Below are 18,942 nucleotides of genomic sequence, written 5' to 3'. Positions count from 1 at the left end.
CCAGGAACCCCAGTACCACCAAAAAAATTTATATTATAAAAAAATTATATATATATATATATATATATATATATGCTGTACCTAATACACATATTTTTGCTACATGTTTGGATTTGAAGAGCTCAGTAAATGTGAACCTAACAGGTTTTTCTTTTCATGTTAAGAATGTATGTCTTAGTATCTCACCTCAAATTCTTGGTATTCCAAACTAGAATTAAGAATGATGATGTAAAGAATTATGTGTAACAATCAGTCAGTCTCATGAAAACAGCTGGACAACCTTTTAACTAAGTCACTTGTCCTTATATAGGAAACGCTATCTACAAAAATCAAAGAATGCCAGATGAAAACCCAAGGGATACATAAATAGTCATTCTCTCTAGCTTAATGGAATTTTAAAGTAATCCTCCTAAAACATTCAGCAATTAGAAGCTTCAGTATCAAAATTCTGAACATAGTTTTGAGCTTCTGCAGTTAACTGGTTTTGAATACTTGGAGAGGACCCAAAGAAGAGTGATAAAAATGAAACATGGGTTAGAAAATAAGCCCTTATGAGGGAAGGGATAAAAACTGGCCTTCTAAATGATGCTTAAGCAAGTTTGGTTTTTACAAGAGAAGGGAGGGGATTGAAACCGCGTAGCCTAAGTGTGAACAGAAAGCATCACCTCTCAGCTTCTCCAAACAAAGCGAGAGGGAAATATAACTTTTCCTTGCACTGTGTATCTCTGTAGCAGGTTCCGGGCCAAAGGAAGCCCCATGCCTAGTAAAAGGCTGGTCCATCATGAAGCTCAACAAATGCTTGCTGAATAAAATGAGAGGCTCTAGTCTATACTATATTGATTTCTGTAACTTATAAATATTACCTTGTATCCATTCTTTGACCAATCAATGAAGAAACACTTTCACTAAAGTTATGAGCACATATGAAATTACAAATGCCAATCTCAATATCAGTGTCATGTGTGAAGAAGAGGAAGGAGTAAGAGGGGAGCTGAGAAAGCTCACAAAGTTCTGTGTGCACGTGTATCTCTATCATCCTGAACTATGTTATGTGAGACTACAATGCACCAATAAAAAAATATATATATACACATATATAGAAACACACATACACATCTATGTATATATAAAGAAACATTATGGGAGCCTTTAAAACACTTATATGGCCAGGTGTGGTGGCTCACGCTTGTAATCCCCGTGCTTGGGAGGCTGAGACAGGAGGATTGCACAGGTTCAAAGCAAGCCTCAGCTACTTAGTGAGGCTCTCAGCAACTTCACGAGACCCTGTTTCCAAATAAAATATAAAATAGGTCTGGGAGGATAGCCAGGGGGTAGAAAGCCTCTGGGTTCCACCCCCAGTACCAAAAAAATAAATAAATAAATAAAAAATAAATAAAACACTTATATGGTACACTATAGCTTCTAGTTGTGATTGCATGAGTGTTACTTTTAAAGGCAAAACACAAAATTTTAAAATCATAATGCCTAAAGCTACTAAAGATACTGGGGATTATGTCAACTAGATGGTTAAGATCACGATGGAACATAACGAGTATTATCTATCAAGATCCCTAAAATAATTTTTACTTTGAAAAATAAATCTTATAAAAATAATCCGAAGCACCGATAAAAGCAATTATCCTGTATGTCATAGTGTTGTTTATAATAATAAAAATCCAGAAGTTATGTAAAGGCCACACACAGTAGTGAAGAGCCATCGTTGTGGTGTACACTTGTCATCCCAGTACTTTGGGGGGCTGAGATTGGAGGATGGAAGGTTTGTGACCAGCCTCTGCTATTTAGTGAGGCCTTGAGAAAGTTAGCAAGACCCTGTTTCAAAATAAAAATAAAGAAACAGCAGCAAAGATAAGGTGCAAATTATGCTATAATATACATAACAGCTTCCCTCATTTTTAGGATTATTTCCAAGGGAATTGCTAAAATCCAGAGAACCTTAAAGGCCCTGAAAAACCATTACACATCTCACAAATATATAATTTAGGACTTCCTACTTGCTGAGGCTTATCTTTATAAAAGCATAAAATGCAAATTATAGTAGTTCCTATCAACTGTCTCTTTCTTTTGAGACATGCTCACTTTTTTACTTGTACATACATCATTTTTGTAAATTTTCAAAATTGTACGTCCTTGTTGTTGAGTGAGTGGCATTTTTTAAAACTTTTCAGTTGTCTTTAAAATTTATTTTTAACTTATACATAAAATATAATTATAGCCGGGCATGGTGGCACATGCTTGCAATCCCAGAATTAGGGAGGTTGAGACAGGAGGATCACATGCAGTTAGCGGTCAGCCTCAGCTACTTAGGCCCTTTGCAACTTAGTGAGACCCTGTTTCAAAATAAGGAATAAAAAATAGGTCTGGTGGTGTAGGTCAGAGGTAGAATGCCCCTGGGTTCCATTCCCAGTACTGCAAAAAAATTATATATAATTTTATATATATACATATATATGTATATATAAATGAGGTACTATGTAATGTTTGGATACATTGTATGCATTGTGAATGTTTAGATCAGGTTAAACATATCTATTTCCTCATTTATAATTTCATTATAGTCAAAACTTTCAAAATCCTTTCTTCTAGTTCTTTGAAATGCACAGTGCTTCATTGCTGTCGATACTCACCCTACTGTGCAGTAGCCCACCAGAAAATCTTGCTGCTTCTTAAGTAACTTAGTGCCCACTGACCAACCTTTCCCCATCACTGCTTCCCACCTGCTGCCCCTAGCCTCTAGTCACTCCCAGTCCAGTCTCACCAGCTGTCTCTTTTCTTCTATGTAAAGCTATTAAGCTATTTAGTGTACGCAACCACCAGTTTAAAAAGAGAGCCAGAGAAAGAAGACAATTCTTCACTGGAGAGTTGTCTAGCTCTAACAGATGCCAAGGGGACCATATCTGTCATTCATGTCACTGTGTCTAGATACATTATCCAAATTCATAAAATCGAGCTGGGCGTGGTGGCGCACGCTTGTAATCCCTGCGCTTGGGAGGCTGAGACAGGAGGATCATGCAAGTTCGAAGCTAGCCTCAGCTGGCTTAAGAGACCCCGTCTCCAAATAAAATATAAAATAGGTCTGGGAGTGTAGCCCAGAGGTAGAGGGCCCCTGGGTTCCATCCCCAGTACCACAAAAAAAATCATAAAATCGTAAAAAAATTAATTTGTGTTGGTTATTTTTTATACATAGTCTCATTTCTCTCATTCTGAGGAATAGCTTCAATTGCAATCGCCACAGCTTGCAAGCACCATCTTAGCTTAGAGAGGCAATGGTCTTGGAATGCACCTGAGCACGTCATAGCCCTTTAGAATCCTTCTCAACACAGTATCCCAAACAACCACCAATAATCAAAAGCCTGACAAATAAGACTACCTATCAAACTTTAATTCAATAGTAAATCAGAAAATTTACTTCCCTAGTATTTTTGAAATTGATTTCTCCATTGGCCAATAAAGCTAAGAGTATGCTGCCCTTTCAGGATCAGCAGTACACAGCAACTCAATATTTACAATTTTTAAAAATATTCAATACTATGCCATTTCTCTTGACGTCAGTTTCTATAAAAGCAACTAAGGAAAGATATATTGGAATGCGCTCACACCAAGACAATAGTGCTGTGCTTATGTATTTATCACTTTTCCCTGATAATTGCCTAAACACATTTAAAAGTAATCAAAGAATGAACTTATGAAATAAAGCTCTCAATATGTATAAAAGTAATGAATTAATTTCTTTCACATAACCAGGGATTCTTGTAGATACACAAAGCCAAGAAATTTTCCTCTAAAAAGACATATCTAGAAAACTAGATAGCATGCCTCCCAGAATCTTTTAAAAACACAGACTAGTTACCCTTTGTCATCCCAAGGAATACTCAAGAAATAAATATGAATTTAAAACAAAGCAAAACACATCAAATTCCTCAGCTGCCCCTGAGCCTGTGCCACCTCTCCGTGTCGAGCATGTTCATCTGGAAGGCCCTTCCACGCGGCCTCTGTGAATCCCACAGTGAGCCACGCGCAAGGCAGCCAGGTGATCGAGATGGATCTGACAACACACTCCTTGGGTCTCTTCCCACATGACTCTCACCTGGAATAAGCCAGAACACTAAAAGCAAGTTCAGGCACAGAAATCATCCCCACTTTCCATATAAAATATCATCTGCTTTTCCCATGCTGACTCCACAAAGCAGCTTACTTACAAATATATAAATAGCTGCAACTTTACTCCAGTCTCATTGAAAAATCAAAATGGCCTCATGTAAGGGAAGCACCCAAGCACACTTGGCACAGCGATTGAAATGTAAGTGGATCTGAGCCAAGCTGCTTGACACTCACTAGCCAGCTTAACCCGACACCCTCCAGCTTCCTGCAGTACAGGTCCCAGGGTTCTGCGCCATGGGTCAGAGAATTCACTTGCATTGATTGCCCAGGGGTTGTATAGTGATTTAGAGCCACGGGCCAGAAAATTAATTACGAGTCATGTCTAATACTTATAATCTCATAGATTCAAAGAGGACTAGAATTGCCTAAAAGTCACAACAAGTTTTCCAGTGTAGTTACTTAAAATTAGCCAAGTCTTCTCTTATAGAAGTCCAATGAATTTTAAAAGATTTCACTCCAATCCTTTTGCCACCTGGCCAGAATTACATGGGATTAAATCAGCAGGAAGAAAAACTGTATCTTATTTTTTGGAACAAATTGTATTGCTTTTTCTAAATTCATTGAAGCAGCTATCTACTACTAGTTTACCACACCCAGCTTGAGCAGTTTATTTTTAAGGAACCATGTCATCAAATTAAAATTACCTAACATATCACAAAATAGGAGGTTTTAAAGAAACTTTTCTCCAAATATGAAAGCATCACTACCAATATCACTAACACATAGGAAAGAGAGAAGAGGGACGTGAGGTAGGATGCCTAGAGAAGCACACTAAGGGCTGTGTGCATATATATTTATATCATTTTGAATCTCACCATGATGTATAGTTAGGATATACCACTAAAGGTATAAAATAAATACAAAAAATAAAATCATTCCCAAGAAGAAAGTGGGAGGATAGCCTGGAGGTAGAAAAGCCCCTGGGTTCCACCCCCAGTACCACAATAAATATAAATAAATAAATAAATAAATAAATAAATATTAGGCAACCCATTAGGAAATGAAGACATTCATATGTGTGTCCCCATGAAACATCTACATTGAATATTGAACCAATGGAAGGTAGACACTATTCTCCCTGCAGTGTATTCCTACATAAGAATGTGTTGAACTCAAGGAATTAATATGGACCTGTATGCCACATGCCTTCCTGATGGCTCAATTTTCTGAACTACTACCAATTTATCCTCAACATACTGCCAACTATATAAGAAATTATCGCCCTATGCAGTTCCGATTGTCACTACTTAGAAGGCAAGTAATTGTCTTAAAAAACATTCTAGGTATTTCCATAGAATAAATAAAAGCAAAATAACAAAGGAAAAATGGTAAATTCATTTATGATGAAATGAGTATAAAGGTAAAAATAAAAAGTCAAAATGTTTTTCTTTATACTCTACACAGTATATCAGACTAAATTCTTTTAATTGCTTGGGAAGGATGGTAAATGTGGAAATAAATACAATGATTGTCAGACTTTTGTCTCTGATAGACTTCATATCTTCATATCTTCAGTGTTAAAGTTCACATTTAGAGTTTAATATTGGTTATATCTACTTTAAAAATAAATATTTCGGCCGGGCGTGGTGGCACACGCTTGTAATCCCCGCGCTTGGGAGGCAGAGACAGGAGGATCGCGCAGGTTCGAAGCCAGCCGTGCGCGCTGGCTTAGGAGACCCTGTTTCCAAATAAAAAAGTATAAAAAATAGGTCTGGGAGTGTAGCCCGGAGGTAGAAGGGCTTCCAGGAACCCCAGTACCACCAAAAAATAAAAATAAAAAATAAATAAATAAATAAATATTTCTTCAGAAATGTACAATTAACATTCTCTAGATATTATGCTTCCATACATGTCAAGGTATATACACCATAGAACCAAGATCACATTGCAAAGATTTTTATTAATAAAAGTACATAATCAGAACATTTATCATAACATTTAAGTAAGTGTAACACTAGTGAGAAGCTTTTGTATTTATTAAACAAATTATTTAGAATATCCTTATAAAATAGTTTATGTAGCATTATTAAAATATAAAGAAAATTATTTTACTTACACAGTGTCTCTAATAAGAAGTACACTTCCTAACTTGAAGCAGGTTTTATCCCCTTCACAAAATGCACGTCTCAGAGAAAAGCTTTCTCCTAAATCGAAACCTGTAAAATGTGACACATTATGTAATCCAGCAGTTTTATTAAATTTAATATACTGAGAAATACTGATTTTTAAGCAGGAGTTTTGTTGTGCTTATCTATAGACTGATTTACTTTGAATAAAATCCTGCTGTTTGGAATGAACAGAATTTCTTGATTTTATTTTTCTCCTTTCAGGGAATAGGAGAATTCATAGGAGGATGAAATTCATTTTTCACACAGAATGTGTAGCCATCTTTCTGAAGAAAAATTCAGAAATACATTTCAAAAGGCTCAAATATTAATTTCGTTTGATCAAGGGATTATTCTAAATAGAATAACTCATTTTAGCATCTCTGAAGAGTATAAAGACAAAAATTTAGAAAAAATTAGTATAGTTATTCATTTGAAGTCTAAACAGCCTTTTACAAAATAATGCTTTAAGAGAATATACACTGATGTGAATTCAAATGTAGTATAGGCATGTGTGTGTGTGTGTGAGAGAGAGAGAGAGAGAGAGAGAGAGAAAGGGAGGGAGAAGGAGGAGGAGAATGAGAAAGAAAGATAAAAATATTATACCAAAATGGCACTTATGACTATATCTGGATTGTAAGGTCTTCTTATAAAGTTTCTTTCCTCTTTCACATTTCTGCAGTGGATACATCTTTTATCATTTTAAATATATTTCCTACAGGTTGAGGTGTTATTAATCTTAAACAATAGAGAGCTCCTCTCACAGCACGCATTTCTCTATCACCTGCTTTTAATTTCCATGTAAATGTTATGATCTTAAATTACAATGTCAAAGAATCACCTACAAGGTATTGTATAGTTGGTGATAATTTCACACAAAATTCTATTTTACAAAGGATTAAAATGCTTACCTGAAACTTCAAGTTTATTTCGGCTGTCTCGTGCAAACTGATATCTCTCTGTTCTCAGTATAGGGCATGCATTTTCTATTTAAAAAAGAAATATAAGTTATTTGTAACTTATTTTCCATCCAAGTTTTTCTAATTTAAAATTTTCATTTTAAAAATTTTTTATTGGTGCATTGTAATCTCCCATCATAATGAAGTTCAGAGTGGTAGAAGCATACATGCACAAAGCCCTTGGGGAGCTCCCTACCCACTCCTGGGGCCTACCCCAATCGCTCCCCTTCGCCATACATGATATTGAGGTTGGCATTGATAAGTCTGTATATGTTCATGATGTCAACTGAAGTGTTTCCTTCATCATTCCTCCCTCCCCCTCCCCCTCCCCCCTCCCCAGACCTCCCTCACCACTCCACTGAGGTGACCACTCCTCCTTGCAGTCTCTATTGTATTCTGATTTCCCCTTAGCTTCCACATATTTTTTTCAAATAAATTTGAATCCTACCACACAGTCAGAAACCTAATATAAAAATGATAATGAAAACAAATGGAATCATTTTATTAAATTTCTATAAAGTGAGGAAAAGGGTATTTTTACCCACCTCACAGCTTGTCTGTGAGGGTTTCATGTAGTTTTATGTGAAGTGCTTAGAATACTGCCTGACACATAGTGAGCACCTGTTAATGTTAGATGCCTCATTATTGGTATTAGTCGAAAATTCTAATTGTTCCTAGACATTTGAAGTTAGGATATTGCCTTAACAGCATCATTAAACTTTCATATCCAAAGTATGCCTTGAAATTAAACTAAAGAATTACTACTAAATTTTAATATAACTTTGATTCAGTTTTTGTGTCAGGAGATACAATTTTAAAATATTAATGGAAATAACTAAAAGTTTACAGCCAAAAATCAAAGTTCTTTGCCATACAAAAGTAGTCTATAATTTAAAAAATGAGATAAAATCATTAAGAAAGTATTAATTTCATACCAAAGATTTGGCAATATTCAAAGAAATAAAGAGTAAAACTAGTCTTCATTCACAGTTCAATACTACTACATTATAGTAATACAGTACTTATATACACCAATTTTTGAAAATCAAGGATATATTTAAACTTAATTCTGGTTAGATGCTATAAATATAATTGTTAATTCACACAAAATTGCAGCCAATTTTTGGATTGTGCCAAGGTAACTATATAACCAGACAGCTAGGAGAGATATTAAACTAAATTGATTCAATATTTTGGCAACTCATGAGTTGAATTTTCCATGTCTAAAATTTATGTTTGGGTTTCATAATTTAAAAGGTTTGGGTTTTTTTTTTTTTTGGTACTGGGGTTCCTGGAAGCCCTTTTATCTCCGGGCTACACTCCCAGACCTATTTTTTATATTTTTTATTTGGAAACAGGGTCTCTTAAGCCAGCGAGGCTGGCTCTGAACCAGCGCGATCCTCCTGTCTCTGCCTCCCAAGCGCGGGGATTACAATCATGCGCCACCATGCCCGGCCCAAAAGTTTTTTAAATATAGACAGGAGATAAACCGATTAAAATCAAACCAATCTTCTGCTCTATGGAAGTGGAAATTGTTGGCCCTCCCATTCAACTACTGAGCTGCTCAGCTCCATTTGACAGATAAATTAGAGACCTTGGGGCTGGTGACAAAGCACGGTCCTTATATTTAATCAGAAGAATAAATAATATTATAAATAGTGCTATTTCTTAATTAGATTTAGAAGTAAGAAGAAATAAACTGTAATATAAGTTTAGAATATACAATTTGTAATTTGAGAGGTTGCTTAGCTACTTTGGAAACTCCTGTTTTGAATATCTTAACATGATGGAAATCCTATAATGGAAAAGTCATTGAATATTTTGTAAACATTATCAATTTTTATTTGAATTCACAGTAATTTTTATAAAAAATAAGTATCTCATTTAAGATCTTTGCCCTAAACACAAGAGAACATTGATTTTTTTATAAAATTGGATACTATATAAATGAAGGCATAAACCAAGTATTTAGACTTGAAGACTCACTATTGTTAAGGTGTCAATTCTTGGTTTTATCTTTAGACTCAGTGCAGTGCCAATTAACATCCCAGTTGGTTAGAGTGTGTGTGAGTGTGTGTGTGTGTGTGTGTGTGTGTGTGTGTAAGAGAGAGAGAGAGATGCTGACAAACTGATTCTCAAATTAATACAGAACTATGAAAAACATACTAAGATATCTTAAAGCAAAATTGAAGAACAACTCAGAAAACTTAAACTATCATATATAATAAAGTTTTACAATGTGGAGTTAGTGTATACATAGAAAAATAAATAAATAGAACAGAGTGGAGTGTTCAAAACAGGCTCAAGCACATCTAGTCTTATTTACTGCAAAAGGACCACTGCAGTTCAGGGGGCAAAGGATGGTCTTTTTGATAAATGATGCTGGTCACCTGAATAGAAACACACAGAATCTCGATCCTTACTTCACATTAGGCACAAAAATTGGTAAGAAATGATCACAAATGTGAAAACTAAAACAATAAAGTAGATGCAGGTAGAAGGAAATCTTCATGAACTTGGAGTAGTAAAGGTTGTTTTTTTTTGTTTTGTTTTGTTTTTGCGGGTCTGGGGATAGAACCCAGGGGCATTCTACCTCCGAGCTACACCCTCTGCCCTATTTTTTTTTTAATTCTGTATTTTGAAACAGGGTCTCACTGAGTTGCGAAGGGCCTCACTAAGTAGCTGAAGTTGTCCGTGAACCGCGATCCTCCAGTTTCCGCCTCCCAAATGCTGGGATTACAAGCGTGTGCCACCATTCCCAGCAGCAGAGATTATTTAAGGAACACAGAAAGCATGAATCACAAACAAAAATTGATAAATAGGGCTTCACTGAAATTAAAATCTCTATTAACCAGGCAACATTAGAGGAGTTAAACAGCAAGCCATTAACTAGAAAAAAGTATTTGTAATGCATATGTCTAATAAAGTATCATATTCAGAATACAAACTTGTTTCCACCTATCATAAAAAAGATTGAGATGCTTATTTTAGTGAAAAAGCACTGTACAAAAGAATACACAAATGTTAAGCCAAACGTTAAAAGGTTTTAAGCATCATTAGGAATGAAGGAAATGCACGGTAAAAATCACCAAAAAGATCATTAAATGGCTAAAGTCAAAGGACAAGTAGCACCTAATATTGCTAAGGATGTAATGAGGAGTGAATGGAATTCAACATTTCCAACAATATCTATATAAGTATTTCTTTATGAAAACAACAACTCAGCCAGGCATGGTGGCCCACACCTGTAACCCCAGTACTTGGGAGGTTGAGACAGAAGAATAGCAGGTTCCAGACCAGCCTTAGCAACTTAGCAAGACTCTCAGAAACCTAGCAAGACTGTTTCAAAATATAAAGGGCTGAGGTGGTTCAGAGATAGATCACTCTTTGATTCAATCCCTTGTACCACAGAAGAGAAGAAAGAAAAAAAAGAAGATACATCCTACATTGCTGGTAGTAATGGAAATTAGTACCACCATGTCAGAAAACTAGCAGTACTTACTAAAGCTAAATATATATGAATTCTCTATCTCGGAAATTAGAAATGACAGCAAAAATAGTATGTCTCTATCACTCTGGAACTCATTATGACATGTGGTTATGATGCACCGATAAAAATATGTTAAAATAAAATATACACATTAGCATGTAAAGACAAAGAGAATAAATTGAGGCATATACAAGAAAAACTGTACAGGAATAAAAAATGAATGAATGACACCTATAACCACTGGATGAATCTCACGAATATAAAGTGGAAAATATAATTCCTTCTAAAATACAGACTGTTTAGTTCCATTTATATAAAGTTCAAGATATTGCACAACTAATCCATGTAGGCAGTGGTTCCTTGGTGGGGTGTTAATTAGGAGTAAGTCCACAGAAACCTTCCGGAAGTTCTGGAAGCGTTCTATGTTTTGATTTTGGTAAACATTGCATTGCACATTTTAATATTTATTGACTTTAGTGTAATACTTAAAAGGAGGAAGACAGCATCTCTATGAGGAAATATTTTAATCTAAATATAATTTTTGTAAAATAAATAAAACACTAAAATCTGATCATATTTTATGACCATAAATGACTATTAGACCATTTTATATGTAAGATTCAAATCTTTGTAACATATAGCAAAGTCTTAGCAGATGAGTGATGAAACAAATCTCAAGACAGCACAAAGAAACTTCTCACTATGACACTCTGGTAAAGAGGAGAAGGTATGTTGGCCTATTTCCAAGTTGGAAACAGAATATATCTTATTTAAATTCTTCCAAGGACTTAGTAAATATGTGATGATGTCAAAGCAATCAACCTGTCACTTTGAACTGAATGGAATTCTATATTTCCAGAAATAATTCATGCATTTCTCCATTAAAAGTCTTTATGATAATCAAATGCTCTTTTGTATCTTTAGAAGGAATGCTTTGTTGCGAAAAGCTGAATAAACTAAATTATTTGTAGATGAAATCTGAAGTAAAATAACCTGAACTACATGAAGTCTCAGGAATCCATTGCATAAAAAAGGCAGGGCAGTGAAAGTGACTATCACAGTGGCACATGCTAATTAATTTAATGTCAACACATACATTTTAGTATGAAGTAAAGCACTTTTTCAATTAAATATGCATGTGCCTTAAAGAATTACAGATAAGACACACACACATGTATCGCCTCAAGTAGACAGAGGCCACAGCCTGCCACAGGGTCACTCAAAGGCCCTCTGGAATATTTCTTAAAGAATGACTGAGATTTCACCCAAACTATGCACTGCTTAAGAATCCTAATCAACAGCTCTTTTAAAAAAAACACATACACAGAGCCAGACCTGGTGGAGCACGCTTGTAATCCCCACGCGTGGGAGGCTGAGACAGGAGAACGGCGCAAGTTCGAAGCCAGCCTCAGCTACTTAGTGAGGCTCTCAGCAACTTAGTGAGACCCTGTTTCCAAATAAAGTATAAAATAGGTCTGGGAGTATAGCATGGAGGTAGAAGGCCCCTGGGTTCCACCCTCAGTACCACCAAAAACAAAAAGAAAAAAACACATACAAACACCTTTACCAAATCCATGCTAAGATATTAATGATAACCATTTGGACCCACATCGCTTCGTACTTGACTTGAAAGGCCTGGGAAATTTGCGGGATCGAAAGGGTAAGGGCCAAAGGATAGGAAAAGCAAATCTAGTTGGTTTTCCCCAGTTCAGACTGCATAAACTTCATTTTTCTTAAGAAAATAAATAAAAGGAGCGGCGGAAGAGGCAAAGAAACGAAAGGCAAGCAGCTAAATCAGAGTTGCATATCATGATTTTTACCTAAATTACCTGCAAAGAAAGTACATACTTCCATACTTCATTTTAGTTTTTTTTGTTTTTTGTTTTTTGTTTTTTACTATTTTCTCCTTCAAAACATTAGAATCCTGGGCACCTAAGAACCTTGCCATCCAAAGGAAAGGACCACATGGCCACACAGGGGCAGACTTGAAATAAAACATGTTTCCTATGAACCAACATTTTTGCCCTTTACATTAAACATTTCTTCTTAAAAGCACATTTTAAATCAAATAATAGCACAACTAAGAAGCTCTCTTCACTATTCAGTAGAAACGCACTTTGCATTTCTAAACACAGCTCTGTTCTAAACACGTTTGAAATAAATCTTCCTTTCACACAGTCACCTTTCCCTTTAATCTCTAACTTCTTTTAGTATGTTTTTATCTAAATGCTGGTGGCTTCCTGTCTTGAGATTAGATCACATCTTTTTAAATTAAATTTATTTTAACTGATACATAAAAGCATATAAACTGTATATGTTAATGGGGTAACAGCAAGGATTTTGAAGAAAGTCCCAAAAGTATGTGCAACGTAAGTAAAAGCTGACAAATATAACTGCATTTTTGATACATAATTTTCCTATCACTGTTCTAGTAATGTCCATATTCACTTATATAAAAGTTTCAGTTTAATATAGGGTTCACTGAAGGCCTGTACTGATATTCAATACCTTACTCTTTCGCTTTTCTCTTACTATTCACTGAAAGTATGCTGAATTTCCTTTCTCCTCTCAGAGAGCTAAGACCAGCTAAAATCCATTCATTCAATTTTATTTTTTATTATTTATTTATTTATTTTTTATTTTTTGCGGGCCTGGGGATGGAACCCAGAGACATTTTATCTCCGAGCTACACCCCCTGACCAATTTTTTATTCTTTATTTTGAAACAGGGTTTCACTCGGTTACTGAGGGCCTCACTAAATAGCTGAGGCTGTCTGCGAACCGCAATCCTCCAGTCTCAGCCTCCCACATGCTGGGATTACAATTGTGCGCCACCACGTCCGGCCCAATTTTATATTTTTCAACCAAATTAATACCTAAAAGAGTTAGGTATGTTGCTGATGCGCATACAAAAATGGACTGACTAGTCGGCTTCTGTGGCTCTGGCCTTAGGAAGAGCCCAGAGGTGATGTCACTCGTTTTAGGCTACAAAAACAAGGGGGAAATCAGAGTTACAGAAATAAATAGAAACATGTTCTGTTATGCTCTTTAAATCTTTCTGATGGTTCTCAGTATTACTTACACTATTTATATATACCACATTACTGATTGTGGAGACACAGAAAATAATTGGGTAAAGAGATCATTTCTATTTTAAATTTGCTAAATGTATTTATTTCTACACATGCACATTTTAATAATGTATTCTGAATAATACAGCAAGTAGTTCCCCTTATCTGAAGTTTTGCTTTCTGTAATTTAGTTACTCAAGGTCAACTGTGATCTGAAAATGTTAAATGAAAATTTCTAGAAATAAATAAGTTTTAAGTTTTAAGCAACTTTTATTGCAGCATATTGCTACAATTGTTCTATTTTACTGTACCTGTTGTTAATCTTTCACTGTGTCTGATGTATACATTAAACTTTATCATAGGTATTTACATATAGGAAAAACACAAGGAGAATTTGGCATCCACTGGGGGTCTTGGAACACATCTCTTGCGCATAAGAGGAGACTACCATATTGGAATATCCAATTCATGTGAATTAAGACTTGGTGTGCATTTGAATGTTACCCAGGGACAGTCCCACAGCTACCCAGGGACAGTCCCACAGCTACCCAGGGACAGTCCCACAGTTACCCAGGGACTGGCCAGTTCCCAAGAGGTCTCATAGGATGGTGTGCACAGCTGTGGTAAATCTACTGGAGTCCAAGGACCACCTTTGAGATTGCAGGCTTAGCTATCAGATTTTCAACAATACACAAATGATGAATCCATTTCTCAGTAGTGTGTGCCCCCTCCATTATCCCCCTCCTTTCCCCGACTCAGGCGACTCAGGTCCCCTGGCCTTTCTGGCTCTTTCTACCACACCCTGAGCAGTCCTCTACCTGGGGGCCTGTGTGTTGACTGCCCAGGCGTTCACAGGTCTTACTCTCTCATCATCTCTGGCTTCTGCTTCCGTGTCCCCACATGAGGGCAGCTTTTCCTGACCCTTGTGCACAATAAAGACCCCACCACCACCACCACGCAGAATTGCCAAATAGAGCAAATAAAATACAGGCTTCCCAATGAAATTCGAATGTCAGATATGTAACAACAATAATTTGTTTTTGGTATTGGAGATTGAACCCAGGAGCATTCTACCTCTGAGCTAGACCCTCTGCCCTATTTTATTTTTTTTATTTTGAAAGAAGGCTTTGCTAGGTTACTGAGGGCCTCATTAAATTGCAGAGATTGATCTGGGCGTGGTGGCATATGCTTGTAATCCCAGAATTTGGGAGGTTGAGACAGGAGGATGGTGGTTCATGGCCAGCCTCAGCTACTTAGTGAGGCTCATGACAACTCAGTGAGACCCTGTTTCAAATAAAAAATAAAAAATAGGGCTGAAAGTGCAGCTCAGAGGTAGAATGCCCCTGGGTTCCATCCCCAGTACCAAAAATAAAAATATATATATAAATGGCAGAGGTTGGCCTCAAACTTGCAATCCTCCTATGTCAGCCTCTCAAATACTGGGATTTCAGGTATGTGCCACCATGCCTGGCACAAGAGAAACAGTTTCAGTATTGCGGCAAGCAATATATCATACTTATACTAAAAAGTTATTCATTGTTCGCCTAAACTTCAAATTTAGCTCTGTACCCTGTATTTTACCAGGCAACTCTACTCACTTGTCCATGCTTTGTGAGGCCAGATATGATGGTAGCTTGAAATAAAGAGATGACAGAAAAGATGGGGACAGGTGGAAGAAATTGAGATACAAGAATCGGCAAGACTTGATAATGAATTGAAAGTAGGGAGGAGGAAGAGTTGCCCTGCTTAGCTGGATAAAGGTCTAGTTTATTGAAATGAATCATACCAGAGAAGAGCAGATTTGGCAAGGAGTAAGTTAATCACCAGTGGAAAAGGAGTTACCAACATCAAGTTTGAGCTGCCACTGAGTAACTCAAATGGTATCATTGAATAAATGCTTAGAAATAGGAATATCGAATTATATAAGATGCTCCGCCTAGGAAAGGAAACAATCTACAGTGAAGAGTGGGAGAAAATGCTTGCGGACTGCTCAGCTGACAGTGCTTATCTCCAGAATGTATGTGTAGCTCAAAACCTCGGTAGCAGAAAAGACCCCACATAATCTGATTTAAAAATAGGCAAGTGATCTGAATTTCTCAAAAGAAGATAAACAAATGGCAAACAAGCATAAGGGGAAAATGTTCAACATTGCTAATCACAAGGAAATGCAAATCAAAGCCAATTACAATGGCTACTACCAAAGAGACAAAAAAAAAATGCTAGAGAGGATGCAGAGAAAGCAGAACTCTTAAAAAATACTGGTAATATGTCAGGTGTGGTGGTGCATGCTTGTAATCCCTGCCCTTGGGAGGCTGAGACAGGAGAATCGCACAGGTTCAAAGCCAGCCTCAGCTACTTAGTGAGGCTCTCAGCAACTTAGTGAGACCCTGTTTCAAAATAAAATATAAAATAGGTCTGGGAGTATAACCCGGAGGTAGAAAGCCCCTGAGTTCTACCCTCGTACCACAATATATAGATAAATAAATAAACAAACAAACTACTGGTAAAGATGTAAGTTAGTATACCCTTTATGGAAAACAGAACTGAAGTTCCCCAAATAGAATTGCTATATGATCCAAATATCCCCCTACCTGGTACATATACAAAAGAAATAAAATCACTATACAAGAGAGGTGCAGTGGAACCTGTCTTTCTATGTTCCCTACTCAGCTCAGGCTACTCAGGAAACTGAGGCAGGCAGATTCCAAGGGTCTTGGTCAGCATCTTAACTGCTATGATTTAAATGACTGATCATAAAACTTAGAGAAGATTTATTTGCTCATAGTTTAGAGATTTTGAGTTCAGTCCTTGGGAGCCAGGGACTGAGCATCTCGGGACCTGGTAGTGCAAAGTGGAGAGAGGGAGAGTGTGCAGGGCTTCTCTCGCATATGATGGAGCTGGAAGCAAGAAAGAGAGCAAGAAGGGGAGGAACCATGTATAATCCCCAAGGCTGCAGCACCAGGGACCCACCCACTCCAGCCACACCCGACCATTCCAGGCCACCACCCAAATAAATCCATTACAGTAGAGTTATCCACTTCGGGGATTCCAGCCCTCATGAATCAGTTACATCAACTGCAAACACCAATTGATGAGCTCCTTAGAGGCCATTCTATATCTAACTATAACACCAAGTTTGAGGCCAGCCTGGGCAACTTAGCAAGATCTTGTCTCAAAATTAAAAGTGGGCTGGGGGTGTAGTTCAGTGGTAGAATGCTTGCCTAGCATGTGTGAGGCCCTGGGATCATTCCCTAGTACTACAAAATAATAATAGTGGTGATGATGATGATGGCGATATGATAAAATTAAAGAGACATTTGTAGTCCTATGCTTATTGCCTCACTTCACAAGAGCCAACATATAGAATCAAGCAAGATTCCACTGACAAATTAATGCATACGGAAAATAGCATATACAAGAAGGAATATCACTCAACTATAAAGAAGAATGAAATCCTGTCACCGATGGCAACATGAACGGAACTAGAAGACATATGTTAAGTACAGAAAGACAAGTCCTATGTGTTTTCCCTCACATGTTGAAGCTAAATAAAAAGTTTATTTCATTGAATTAAAGAGTAGAACAGTGGATACTAGAGGCTATGAAGGGCAGAGGGGAAAGAAGCAGAGGTAGGTTGTTAATGGGTATCAGAATATTGCTACATGGGAGAAAAAGTTTCTAATGTTTTACAGCACAGTAGGGTGAGGATAGTTCACACAATTTTCTCGAAAGAAGAATAAAGCAGGAGCTCAAAAGAAAGATAAATCAGACAAAAATACTCATTATCCCAATATGCTCATTATACATTATATACATCTATGTAATTATCACACTGTATGCCATAAATATGTATAAATAGCATCTGTCAATAAAAAATCCTTTATAAATAAAAGCAGAAAGAAAAAGGGGTATGAAACTCAAAAAAAGAGATCCAGACTGCAAAGTAAATTTGGGAGTGATTGACATATAAATTGTATTTAAAGTCAAGAAGATGGAAGAGATCATGTAGATTAAGTCAAAAAATGAAGAAGGGCAAAAAGTGTCCCCTGGTTAACTGTAACGTTTCTCTCCTCATGTCCATTTTCTCTGCTTTGGTTTTCCTGTTCCTTTGTATCCCTGGGAATACATATAATTTATATGAGGTTGTTATTAACTATTCAATCACAATTAAAATCTGCCTAGTTGGATAGATCCTCTATTTATTAGTCTCTTCTAATAAATAGAAAAACTGTTTTCTTTTCCCTTCGTGACAAAATTCATGACCTGGCATTTTCCTCAAGACTACAGCTGGGCAAGGAAAGTGCAGCTTTACCACTGATGTATACCTGGTTTGTTTGTCTTTCATAAATGAAGAGAGCTTTGAGTGTTTTGCACTTTTAAAAGGTTAAAACAAACTTATTGAAGGAAGGAAAACACAGTCCTCTTCATGTCATTGTCATTGGTTACCTTCAGCCCCTCTCTCAGCACTTCATGCTTTGCCAGTAAGGCCAATAAACGCTACCTAGTATCCTAGGATGGGAGAAAACAGTGGCTTACAAAAATAAGTAGAGAACATTGGACCATAATATGATACAAATAATAGAAAAGGTGACCAAACAAGAAAAAATGGGAACACAGCTATTTTAACAGAGAGGTCACAAAAAGGTCTGGGTCACAAAAGCACCTTCACTGCTTATCTTTGATCTAAAACTATCCTTCCAGAGAAAAATACGTGGTGAGAAGGAATCCTCTTCACCTAAGCACTGGGAAGCTTTCCTCCACTGGCCAAAGTTAGGAGTTATAAAGTACATTTTTCAAAACTAGGATTTTTACTATATCGAACTAGGATTTCTTGAAAACACAAAAGAAAAATCTATGCACTGGCACATTTTTAAGAACAATATTCCAGAGTAATAGTTTTTCTTGTAATTAATAGAAAGTACCTTAACAGGGTTTCTGTATATAGCTTTGGGGCCCATGTTTATAATCACTTTAATCTAGACACTTTACATAAGCTTTACTATAAGATAAAAATTGTTATTTAAATGGCATTCCATCATTTTTAGTTTGTTTTCTTTTTGTACTCTGTGTTTTCCTGTTTTTTTATTACCTCTTACAATAATTTAGCACTTATGCCTAAGAACGTTGAAGAAACAGTTT

At 36.5% G+C, this 18,942-nt stretch overlaps 1 protein-coding gene across 1 annotated transcript in view; it reads right to left on the bottom strand.

The window, feature by feature from the left end:
* The window catches only part of COL19A1 (collagen type XIX alpha 1 chain), a gene marked incomplete at both ends in the record, with an annotated part of 383,978 nt that overhangs the window by 359,578 nt on the left and 5,458 nt on the right, over positions 1-18,942 (bottom strand). The window contains 2 exons of the mRNA XM_080699922.1: positions 6,236-6,335; positions 7,196-7,270. Of these exons, the coding sequence (XP_080556048.1) occupies positions 6,236-6,335; positions 7,196-7,270 (175 nt within the window). The remainder of the gene's footprint in view (positions 1-6,235; positions 6,336-7,195; positions 7,271-18,942) is intronic.

Source organism: Muscardinus avellanarius (assembly GCF_963383645.1).
Source record: "Muscardinus avellanarius genome assembly, chromosome: 8".
In the NCBI taxonomy this organism is placed as follows: domain Eukaryota; kingdom Metazoa; phylum Chordata; class Mammalia; order Rodentia; family Gliridae; genus Muscardinus; species Muscardinus avellanarius.
The sequence above is the reverse complement of the archived record's forward strand: the minus strand, read 5'-3'. Positions and strand labels throughout refer to the sequence as shown.